A 12,112-nucleotide genomic window follows, 5' to 3' on the forward strand; every position below is an offset into this window, starting at 1 on the left:
CCAAAAGCCATGCTCCACATGGGAAAGGCTGAAACAATTTTTAGATCCAAGTAGAGATGAGCAAGAAGTATTTCCCTAAACATGAGGCCACCTCTGCCTGTGCATCATTGCTGAGACGACGCTGGGCAGCAGCCTCCAGCGATAACAACCCTCCCACAGGGATGCTGCATAAGCCTAGTTCAGCTCCCATGGGGCAGCTGTGCTGGAGGGGACCCTGCAAAGGCACTGAGCACCACTCCTCCCTCCCCTTGTATGATCAGGAATTCAGACTTACAGACATGTTTCAGGAGGGTCTGCACTGCCTCAACCCAAGCTTCTACCAGCCAAGACCACTGACCCTCTGCATCCAACCCAACGCCACAGCCAAAAGAAATCAGACCAGTGATTTACTTGCTCTTATTTAAAGCCCTGAAATAACACACACTGCACTTCTCCAAGCACTCAAGTAGAAATAGGAGGAATGCTGAAGTGGTTTTGGTAGCATACTTTTTAGTTTATTGACCTATACAAAATAATAGGTCTAAAAAATTCAGAAGTAGTAAAAGAATAAGCAAAAAGAGCTTTCGCATTTCTAGAAGGCTATACAAATATTCAAAACAAAGAAATAAGTTATTTTTTCTTTTGTTTTTGTTTGTTTAATTCCAAATCGCGACTAATAATACAAACGACTAAGTACCAGCTTAACAAGTGTGTCCTTCTGTATATATTACATGCTCTGGAACATTGGTAAAAAAGGTCAAAAAAGTTTATCAGAAACTCTTCTATTCACAATATGAACAAGGAGTAACTAACCCTTTGTATAAAAGAAAAAAAGAGCACCATTTACAGAATCCTGAAGCACAGTACAGCTGAGCAACGAGAGAGATTTCAAATGAGTTGTTGGAAACCACACATGACAACCCACACCAATTTGTTCCTACAGATGGATGATGTGAGGTAGGTTTATCCCTCTTAGATCAAGACTGCAGTCGCGCTTTTTTTCCTACACAAATGGTTTCATGAAAATGCTGTTCCGTCACTCAGTGACTTTGCAATGCACCTGGCAGTTCAGATGACTCGTGGTACAATCCTAATGCCCCTCATTGTAAGGCACCCACTCGGCTGTTTGTGTTTGCATCCACCTTAAAATACTGGCCATTACAATCAAATGGTTCGCTGTGTGATCACTGGAGCTGCCCACCGTGGAAACTCTATCTCCTGTAGCAGAGCAAAACGTAATCATCACCCCATGAACGGGGTTCACTGTGCAGCCACTGTGAAAATTTGCCTACTCCTCCGCACGGTGAAGTTGTACCATGGAAAGGTCCTTAAATGGGAGGTTATCAATTACACTTTATCATGGGCAAGAGTTAAAAGTTTACTGCTTCTGTTTCCAAAATCCACAACCATCTATAGTTTTCACATAACATTGTGTCAGCAAATATGTTTCCAGAACTTGCTCATGGTGCTAACAAGCTCTCTTAACACCCTAAAAAGTGGATAAACTCATTCAAACCTCCATAATAATAATAATAAAAAAAAATAATCCAGCCTTCCTTCAAGTAATGTTCCAATACTGATTAAGTCACCCTTTGCCTCATTCACACACACAGTATCTATCCTTCATAAGCTTATGAAAGTCCTTCCAGGTCATCATAAACTATGGCAGAATAAATTTTCATTTCTTCTTTCAGACATCAGAATTGTGCTCCTAGAAATCCCATTTTTTTTCCACAAGAGTCTCTTTTTCACATTTTTTTTCTGAGGTTTGCCTTCAACACCTTCCAATCTTCCAAAAAAGTGCTTGCTCAATATAAATACTTCAACCAAGTGCTGCATCTAGTCGTAGATTAAACTGCGGCTTGCCCTTGCTTGTGTAGGCTGTCTGGATTCAGAAAGAAATGCCATTCATGGGAAGACTTTTCATTTCGCTACAGTCCCTCTCAACGCTGAATTTAACCTTTCCCAGCGAAACAGCCTGCTTCCTTTTCTGGCTGGGTTCGGGAGTTCCACCCAAGATCTGCCTCGGAGTCACAGCATTTTGTGCAAGGCACACAAGGGTACAAACGCAGGGCTGCAGGCAGTCTACACGAGCGTCCCAGGCTTTGAATCCTCATGCCAGAATAACCTCTGCTCGTTGCTGTGCAAGTCGTCTTCCAGCCGGCTCTCATCATCGGCACCCAGCTGGCTCGTCTCTGCATATGCCCTGTAAGAGAGACACGGCATCAGGGATCAGCAAGAGCTAAGGGTCTTCCCCAGACCCCCAAGCACTGCACAACACCATTGGGCTTTATGTAATGCTGCTTCTTGTGAGTTCACCCCACTGTCATCTACATCCAAACAAAACCCCAGTTTTCGTGGCTGTAATTAGCCAAATTGTGTGCAACAGCATCTCAGCTGCTCACAATTGTCAAGACTATACAGCATATTGATTGCTTATTTGCCATAATCACATTCAAATAAAAAATAAAACAGATGAGCAATTAGACAAGTGATACAGAATATTCAGAATTCAGAAAATTAATAGCTAATAAACCTCACTTAGATACAGCTGCCAAAATGAACAGAGTTTTCAAAGCCCCATTATAGGAAGTTAAGCAATTAATAGAAACTGTATTTTTAAACATTTGCTGTAGACCTTTTTAATCACTCCAGTAAAAAAGCCCATGGCATTTAGCTGAGAAACAAGGATCTAGCAGAAGCTTTTATGTATTTTCTTACACCTTCATTTATTTTAAAACAAACAGAATTAAAAATTCATCAATGTCACGTAAATCTGCCTGGCAGCAAGCACCAACTGCAACTCACAACACAGGAGGCACAAACTTGGGGTACTTGCTATAGCTAGCATAACCACACTTAAATGCGATGGTGTTTGTGGGGGCTGAGCCATTCTCCTGGGCAGGAGGTCTCTATGCTCGCTGACAACAGTTGGCTTATGGTAGTGATGGGAGGAGACTGAATAAATGAAGTAGAAGCAGTGAGAGTTGCAAGAATTTCTGCAAGAATAGAGCAGATCTTGGGCTCCCCGCAGTCCTTGGGAGAGCCCCACAAGCAGCGCAACTCCTTGAGCAGCAGCACATCCCACCAGGTTCCTGGATCAAGCTCTGCCAAATGAGATTAATTTGGTTTATAAACAGGACTGCTGATGTCTGTATCACGTTTGAATGCCGGCACACAGATGTGAGATTAAAGAAAGGTGTTTCCTTTCCTTGTTTCTCCAAAAGTTTACCAGCACAGGTGCTACAGCATCAGAAACACAATGTGATGGAGTGCAGCAGAGACCTCCTTCCACAGGGGTTGAGAGGGACTGGGTGCTCTGCCTGCAGTATTGCTTTGAGAATCACAGCTACTGATGAACACAAGAGCTTTGAGGATCCAGCATCAGCTGGAGGAAAAGGCTGTGCTACAGATGAGCTCATCCTTCACTATCCTTGCTTCCCCCTCCACTGAATGCGGGCTGTACAGTACGGTTGATCTACTTGAAATCAATCTGGTTTTCTTAGAAGTTGTAACAGCCTGTGAAATACAGGAGGAAGGGGAGAAAATCTTGATATAATCCACTCACTTGCTTTGCAGAGGAAAGTTACCATAAACATTCCCATAACAGCTGGCATAAGAGGAATGAGACAAAGTATCATAGTCTGAAAGTCCTACTGCAAGTGGGTTTCGCCAGTTCCCAGCAGCGTTTGCAGAAGATGCTAGAATGAGAAAAATATTACAGCAAATTAGATTTTTCTCCAGTTAAATCAGCCGAGACAAATGACAATTCTCATTAGTGCTCTTTATGGGTTTCAAGCAGACAATGCCAGCAAAATATGATTTACAAGCCCTATAGGCAGGAAAGCGCTGTGTGGGTGGTGGTTTGCAGCTTCAGAGTCTTCAAAAAGACTTTTTGACCCAGTCAGCGATGCTTGCTGTACTGATATTTGGACGCCATCGTGGCAGCTGCATTTATACGGCAAAGTTTTGCGCATTGCTTCTATCTGATAATCCCTATAGTTCTTTGAGCTTCTTCAGACTGCTGTGCTTACACAGAGTAAAAAGCAGTTCTACCCACAGGAGAAGGCAACAAGTCTTTCTTCCCTAGCATGGAACAACAAGATCCTACTCAGTTCCTTGTCTACCTTTCAGGCAGACAGAACTCTACCCTTGCTTCTGCTCTGCTGACTTCACTGAGGCAGTGGAGGAGGGCAGAATTTGATGCACAGCAGGGAATTACAAAAACACTTAGCATAGAAGAAATCAGGCATTACCTGAAGAGAAAGATGACACTCGACTGGTGGGAGAGCATGGCACCTGCAGACCTGCAAAGCCCAAACTCCTTTGAGATCCTCTGTCAGACTCAAAGCCTGCCTGCAGGCCATGACCCTGTTCCTTTTGACTGGAGGCACGCTGGTACCAACCACGGAGATGCTCTGCTACTAAGGCCTTATGAATGTTTTTGGTTATATGCTCCGTTTTAGCAACTTGCTTCCTTGGAAGCCTTAGGGTTGCATATGGGTTGTGCGGTACTCTGTCCACTTCGTCCTCATGGTAAGACCTGAATTCCCTGTAACGGTCGTATCCATAATGTGCTGATGAGTGATAGGAAGGATTGACACTGTACTGTCCCTCTGTATCACTCTCATAAACATATCCTCCGTTGTAATAAACGTCAGATTCAGTGTACGGGGAATATCCCGAAATATAGTAACTAGAGGAAGGCTGCTCCTGACTTTTGTGGTAGACACCATTGCGGACATCCTTCTGGGCAAGATTTGGCATACTTCCTGAACTTGCAGCAGAAATGTTTTGTTTCTTTGACCGTCTTCGGCCCCTGGTCCTGTTGTCAAGTGTCTGAGTAGCATAATATGGATTGGGAGTAGGTGTCACGCAGTAATATTCTGCACTTGACTGGCTAGTGTAGGATGAGCCATCATCAAGGATCTCTGTGCTGCTGCTTCGCTGGGACTTGGAGAGGGTGAAGGCTGCCTTTTCAGCAGGAGTCTCGGAGAGCAGGTGCGTTTGGGATTCCAGACTTCCACTGCGCTGCCGGCAATGGTGCGGGGAGACATCTGGCCTGAAACAACACAGATGTCTGTTGGTTAAAGGCAGTCATACACAATACAGAGAGCTGGAGAGTGCACGCATGGGCAAGTCAGGCATGCTGCCTCCCCCAACAAAGCACAACACAAACCCAGCCTTTTCTTTCCACATGGGATCTCTGCCCTGCAAGAAATTCAGCTTGGCTAGATTTTAGATTGGCTGCAACAGTAGGAGATCTCTCAAAAAATATGTCATGGTGAGCAAGGTTAATCTGTGACAGAGATAAATGCAGCAAAGCTCACAAACTCAGATTTTGTAGTGATTTACGGGAGGGCTCTCACAGTTTTTGAGTAGGTAAAATCTACACACGTAACTGAGCTAAGAGGAGAAGATGGGTTTCCTGTGACTGTCTCTCAAGGCTGCAATACCACAGCCAAATAAACCATGAGCTCTCGATAACATAAGATTTATAGCATGTCTCCTTCCCCAGCATGCATTCTCAGCTGTCTAATAATATAGGCGAGCTCATGTTGCAGCTCTGTTCCCATAGTAAGGATACTAACTGGGATTGCTCTCCTCTATCTGGCCACTCACTTTTTCAGGAGGCTCGTAGAAACATAATCCACAGAAGATATCTGTCAGCTCCTGAACAAGTTTTCACAAGGAGATCACTAGCTGACAGACAACACAATTTCATAAGCCTCACTTTGTTAGAAAATAAGGCTACAAAAGGAATGTGAAATACATTCTGGCTACCTTACAAGTATTTTACAGAAACTTTTTGAATAAGCACTACTTGTTAAAACTCCCTACAGGTGCCTGTCTGGAAATGGCCCTTCTCTTAGTCTTTCCTGATCAGATATGCAGTTCTTTTGCGCCAGCTTCCATCTCACTCCTAATTTTGCAGACAGCCACTTATGTGTCCTGCTGTTTTTCCAGAGAGAGTTTGTGCTTGCATAAATGCTCTCACTTGCGTGTCACAAAGCTGGTGCAGGAACGTGTGAGAAGATGGTGGCTGATATTAACCTTGCGCCTCCAATATCCAGAGAAGACATTTTGAGAACTTGATCCTGCTGTGAGGAAAGCTGCGTGGCAAAGGACCCTTTGCTCTCTTAACACCATTGGCTTTTCTTTTGCTGCTGCCTAAGATGGACATAGCACTTAAAATATAGTCTCCTTACTGTAAGTGGCTGCTGCTGTAGGCATTGCGAGTGAGCACTGGGGTTGTGGGCATGCTTCTTCCCCCATGGGGCTGCAGGGGCCGGTCCAGGGTTCGGTAAGGACTGCTGTGAGTCGAAAGCGGATCCCTATAATGAAGGAGACAATCCCAGTTAGGTTAAACATCATGCAAGTTGCAGCACACAGAACATATGCATCCTAAGTCTTAAATTAAAAAAATATAAAGGGCAGAAAAAGCAAATAAGGTCATAACTAGATGTGCTTTCCCAGAACTGTTAAACAGGAAAAAAAAGTCAACCCCTTCTTGTGGTTCAAAAGAGGTCCTCACAAGAAGGCTGGTAGGAAAAGCTGCTGCCACAGGACAGAAGCACGAAGCAGAAGAGACAGAGTAGGTAACAGAGAAGCAAAGAAATTGGATTTTAAAATTAAGTACATCACAGCTAAATGGTTACACATGGCTATAATTCAACTTCTGAACTCCATGTGGAGGACTGTTCTGCTTATCTTGAGAGACAGATGAGAAAAACTCTAAGGCATGACATTGCCCAAAACTTTAAAACATTTTTAAGCATGCCTTTAACAGCCTGGTCATGCAAGACAGTCCAAGAAATACCAAGACCAGTGGCAATCCTTACATTGAGAACAACTAGTACTGGATCTGACCCACATAACATGATCATACAACCATCAGCAGAGCTACTGCTATTGATGCGCTCCATGGAACTATTGTTCTGTCTCAGAAAGTGCCCAGATCTCACAGATACATACAGGAACCTAAGCCAGTCTTGATAGCTATCACTCATGACAGTAACCAGTTGAATCCCAGTAACGCTGTTTTGACCTGGAGAACTACCCATTAGGACTTATATGAATTCTGTATGCTTTAACAATACACCTGCTGAAATACTGATACCAACAGGTGGGATGGGTATGGTTTGGTGTTATCTGAAGCCATTAAGCACAGTCACCAGAAAAACAAGTGTTTTAATACTGAAAACAAACCACAGGAATGGAGACAAAGGGTGACAGTACTGGGGGGCACAAGCAATTCCTTAAACACAGCCCTTGTTATTAAATTTCTCACCCGTTTTGAGCCTCTTCCCAAGGACTACACTAACTTACAATTTCGAAGACCACAACATCTACTTATACACCTTAGCCACACTTTTCTAACTGAATAGGAAATCTAGCTCCTGCCACCAAATCCTGCAATTGCAGAGGAGTGTGGAAGCAGCAGGCTCAGCTGGAGTACCTGGAGTAACAGCACTTCTGGCAGGGGGCAAGATGAACCTCATGGCAGCAAGGCAGAGAGCACAGTGGCAGTGAGACATGTCCTACCTGGAGTGTCTGGTTTCCAACAGCTGTTCATTTATGGACGACTTTCTGAGATGAATTCTCTCTACACCAAGGGACTTTGGTGGAGGAAGCCTTGGAGAAAGCTGTGCAGAGCTGGGTCTCTGTGCTGGCACAGGAAGCGATTCACTGACTGTTGGAAAGGAATATGTATTTTGTTACCAAAACCATTGTTATTTTTTACCGTACACGCAAATCTGTGGCCCCTAAGCAGAAACACTTTTCACCACACACACAAGGACAGAAACTGTGAATCTAGAAAGGCTCTTGCCTGCACTAAGCTCTCTTCCACACTGACAGGACATCGTGGAGGCTGGTACAGATCTCGGCAGCATCGACTCCTACAGGGACTACACACAGCTTGGGGCTGTGCCAAGTCACAAAGTGGAACTTCCTTGGGAAAACACCTGTTAGTAGCACAATCCTTCCCAGAGCCAAGCAGGCAAGCTCAGCCTCTGCAAAGACCAGTTCCCCTCCCTCACCTTCCAGCTCTTTACTTGAAAATGACATTTTAAGAACTAGTTTTTAAATACAACCTGAAAGGAACTGACTTCAAAAGCAACTGAATGAGCAAAGACATCTGACAGACAAATTTGGCTGAAGGCAACTGGGAAGACACTGGTTTGATCCTTCTTCTCATTTTCCTTAGGGCACAACTTACGTCCCATCAGAGCCAACAGGAAACTCCAGCTAATACATATAAATGTAGGATGAGATGAGAGAACATATTCACAAGCAAAAGTCCTGGCTCTGCTTCCACTCGTACAAGCAGGTATCAGGTGTAACTCCATTCTAAAGCACCAGATGGGTTGTACAAGTCTAAAACTGGGACAACGTAAGATCAGAATCAGGCCCTAACTGAAAAGTGAGTAATAATTTAGATAATGTTTGTCCCCAGATGATGATTATCCAGTTTAAGGGAGAGGCAAGCCAAGTCCTTTCCACCTTGTGGAACAGGGCGTGAATGTATGTGTCTGGGTGTGTGCGTGAAATGAGTAAGCTGAGCAAACACCGTACCCATGCAAGACTCAAGCTCACTAGGTAACAGAAACGTAAATAGATCATTAATACCTGTGCCTATTCTACTTTTTTGTAAGTTTTATAGCAGCTGTGAAGACACAAGGGTTGGGCAAATCCTCCCAGCTCCTAACTCCTCCAGCCACTCATCCACCTCTGGCCAAGTTCTAAGGATGAAGTATTTGTTTGAAATTCAAAGCCTTCAGCTCACAGCTTGGTGATGTTAAAACCAATTGCCTTCTCTAAAGACAATTCAGATCAGCTCACAGAGCAGACACTTTCAATAACCAACTCATTATGAAGACAGATATTCCTGATTAAACACTTTTTTCCTGTGCTATAAAGTAATTTGTTATTGAAAGACACCAAAGTAGCAGGTTAAAGGACATTAAGTCAAAGAAGCGTCTCTGAACAAGTAGACTTCATAGGAAGAAAAGCATAAGCAACATACCATCATCATAGGTTGTTGTGTCGGACAAAGAGCTGCTCTCGGATGGAATTATATCATCTGTGAATGAAAACAAAGGACGGGAGAACCAACATTAATTTCCAAATATCACATACAATTTATTTTCCACAACTTCAGAGCCAGCTTCTACTTCTAACTCTCCAATCTATGCTTTAGCCCTCAACAGCCTGAAGACAGTCCTGCTTTGGAGTATATCATGACCTAGTTGTGTTCCCTGCAGTTCTGCAAGCTACCTATGTAATTATCAAAGGAGATTTTTTCAACTGCAGTGGGAATCAGGCCAAGATTTACAAAGGTGTTTTCCACCCAACTTTCAACAGATCTCACAGGGTGTTTTGGTGCTTCACAGACATGTAGATCTTGGCTGCTAGCATCTAATCTCCCCTAGGTACACCTGAAATCCCACCAGATAGGTATGACATGCCTCTTGAAATTTGGCACTCACTTCAGAATCTTTCACCAGAATACAAATTCTGTTTCAATTGAATTAACATCCATCGAAAATAATCCCACTGATTTCATTCAAGTCATTGCAAATTCCAACAATATAGAGAGCAGTAACTGTTGCATGGATATTGAATAAATAACAAAATGTAAAAGAAACAGTAACAGATACAAAGCGCTTTACTACACCTGCCTGTCCCCTCACCTTGATACTGTACACTACCACGTGCTCAGAAACAGCCTGTCCCTGCTAAGGTTTAGAACAGAAATCAGAAATTAGGCTGGTAATAAAAAGCAGCACAAGACATAATTAACCCACAGAAAAATCACTTCTTTGGTCGTTTTTTGTAAAACATAGTGCTGGTGGGGTAAAATTCTACATGAACCTCCACGGAAGAGGAAGAAGCAACAACTAAAGAAGATGGTAGCAGCCACTTGGTGTATGACACCTGCTTCTTCCTCCATCACTCACCATGAGCACGTGCAACATACATTGCTGTCCCACTTAGCTGTGAAGGTCTGGTTACAATAATTCAGTAAAAAGAACAGCTTTTCAAGAACAGCAAAACATCAGGGTTAGCCCGTGCCCTGAGGGAACTTGTCAGACCACCGAGGATGGGTTGCAGCTCTGCCTGCAACCTGACACTGAGAAAAAGCTTCAGGGGAGCTTAGACGCACGAATTTGACCACATGGTGGTGAAATCTGAACTGGGCCCAACACAAGGAGGAAATAAAAAAAACCCAGTCCAAAGCTACATTGCTGGATTCATGTGAGGTCTGCAGCGCTGGCATATGGGGGAGCTCTGAATTTAAATCCTAATCTATGCAATTCCCTGCAAAAGTGGAAGAAACTCTGGGCTACAGAGGAAGCAAAGCAAAGGGAGATTGGAATGTGGGGAGCAGGAGACAGTTCACTATGTCCTTCACCTCTCATCCCTCGAGGGCTGGGATGAAAATAGCCATGGTTTGATTCAATAAATCAATGTTTCTATTGAACATGTTATTCCCAACAAGTCATTTCCCAAATTCATAGACACAAGTGACTCATCACTGTTAAGCCTTCTGAAACCCTGTACTTTGAGCTTGAGAATACCCCAAACAATGGTGAAAAGGTTACACATAAAATCAATTACTGAAGCAGATGACAGCTTTGCTTCAGATAAATACAAACTACAGTGCAAGAGTCAGGAACTGGAAGGCAATGCAGCTAAATTATTGCTGGCTAAGTGTTCAGTGTATGGCAGTTCCTACCTGCAGGGAGACCCTCTGAGACATGGAGCCTATTCCCCTCTGGCTGTGTCCACCTTCCCAGCTAGCAAACAAGGATTTCATCTATCAAATGCTGAAAATGATGGACTAAATGTAGAAGGACCAACTCTTAAGTTGCTTGTTTGCACAACAGGACAAAAAAACTACCTGCAACAAACAACAGTGACTCTGCACAGATGCTGCCTCACAGGGCTCTCGATGCTCACTGGCCTTCAGTAGCTTCCTGGTCATTACTACACCTCGTGTCCCAGGTAAACACAGCACCTCCCACAATTAATATCCAGATTGGTGAGCAAGAGACTGAAAAAACAGATGTTTTCCTCATCTCTGTCAATCAGAAACTAGCTGGACCACATTAAATAGCAATCATCAACCTCTCAGAATAAGCACTTTGTGATGATGGATAACCCAGTGCTGCCACAGTTTGTGCTGGGTGACAATCCAAACCGAGCTCTCAACGTGAATGGGGCACAGCAAAGGTTTTGCCAACAGACACCTGGCAGTAGACAGAAGAGTCTCCTCCAGGGAAAGCACGTGTTGGAAAGAGGTCTCACATCAAGGGTCAGGTAGAGGGTATCAACATAAACAGAAAAATCTTGCATTTTCTTTCCCACTTTGCAACTGCCAGGAAAAGCCCCACTAACCTCACAAAATTGCATTTCCTCTGGGACAAAAGGAAAAAAAAAATTGAATATAGATTAACAATTATCCCTATATATTTTCCACAGATGGGAGAACTAAAACACACCCTAAAACTGTTAATCACTGTGGAAACTAGAAGACATTGCAATACTTATGAGCTTTTACTGTTCCCAAGCTTCTTCAGTTGGCTTGGATACTAGCAAGTTTCCATGCTTCATCCGATGAAGCAGTGAGAATCTCACCTCCTATACAAAAACTACTTTCAGAACAGAGGGGCCAAGGGTATCTGCTTTCATTGTGCTCATCAATGGCAAATGCATTTAGTCAAAAATCTGTTTGTATCCATAAACTCTTGAACTTTCCTTACGTTTTCCTGGAACACAGTAATTTTTAAATCAAGAAATAAAGTCTTTGTACCTTATTTCTTTGTTCTTGTAGAAAAACTCACATGATCTATTTTTGCTAGAACTGCAGCACTGGGGAAGGAAAGGGAGGGAGATCGTGCATGTGGCAGCTTAGATGCGCAATTGCACTCAACACACTAAGAATTAAGACACCACATCAGTTTCGGCTGAGATGCTCATGCCAGCCTTTCTAAGTATAGCACCGTTGGTCTGAACCTGGTGTTAGAGCATGTCTCCACTTGCGCCTAAAGCTGCAGCTTATTCTGTCCTCACCCTATAAGCAGTGCACTTATCAGATGCAGCAATTGCACCTGTTTTTTTCTTACTT

At 43.5% G+C, this 12,112-nt stretch overlaps 1 protein-coding gene across 5 annotated transcripts in view; it reads right to left on the reverse strand.

Moving 5' to 3' along the window:
- Nucleotides 1-486: 486 nt before the first annotated feature.
- Nucleotides 487-12,112, reverse strand: part of FRMD4B (FERM domain containing 4B) — a 133,103-nt gene continuing 121,477 nt past the window's right edge. For 3 of the 5 annotated variants that reach the window (XM_069866316.1, XM_069866318.1, XM_069866317.1), the window contains exons 18-23: nt 9,008-9,064; nt 7,525-7,672; nt 6,189-6,314; nt 4,236-5,041; nt 3,548-3,680; nt 489-2,185 (exon numbers count right to left, since the gene is read on the reverse strand). In XM_069866316.1, coding sequence (XP_069722417.1) covers nt 2,065-2,185; nt 3,548-3,680; nt 4,236-5,041; nt 6,189-6,314; nt 7,525-7,672; nt 9,008-9,064 — 1,391 coding nt within the window. In that variant the 3' untranslated portion in view covers nt 489-2,064. Of the gene's footprint in view, nt 2,186-3,547; nt 3,681-4,235; nt 5,042-6,188; nt 6,315-7,524; nt 7,673-9,007; nt 9,065-12,112 lie in introns of all 5 variants that reach the window. The other 2 variants (XM_069866315.1, XM_069866314.1) reach the window with 2 other exon arrangements.

This window comes from Phaenicophaeus curvirostris, chromosome 11 (assembly GCF_032191515.1).
Source record: "Phaenicophaeus curvirostris isolate KB17595 chromosome 11, BPBGC_Pcur_1.0, whole genome shotgun sequence".
NCBI lineage: Eukaryota > Metazoa > Chordata > Aves > Cuculiformes > Cuculidae > Phaenicophaeus > Phaenicophaeus curvirostris.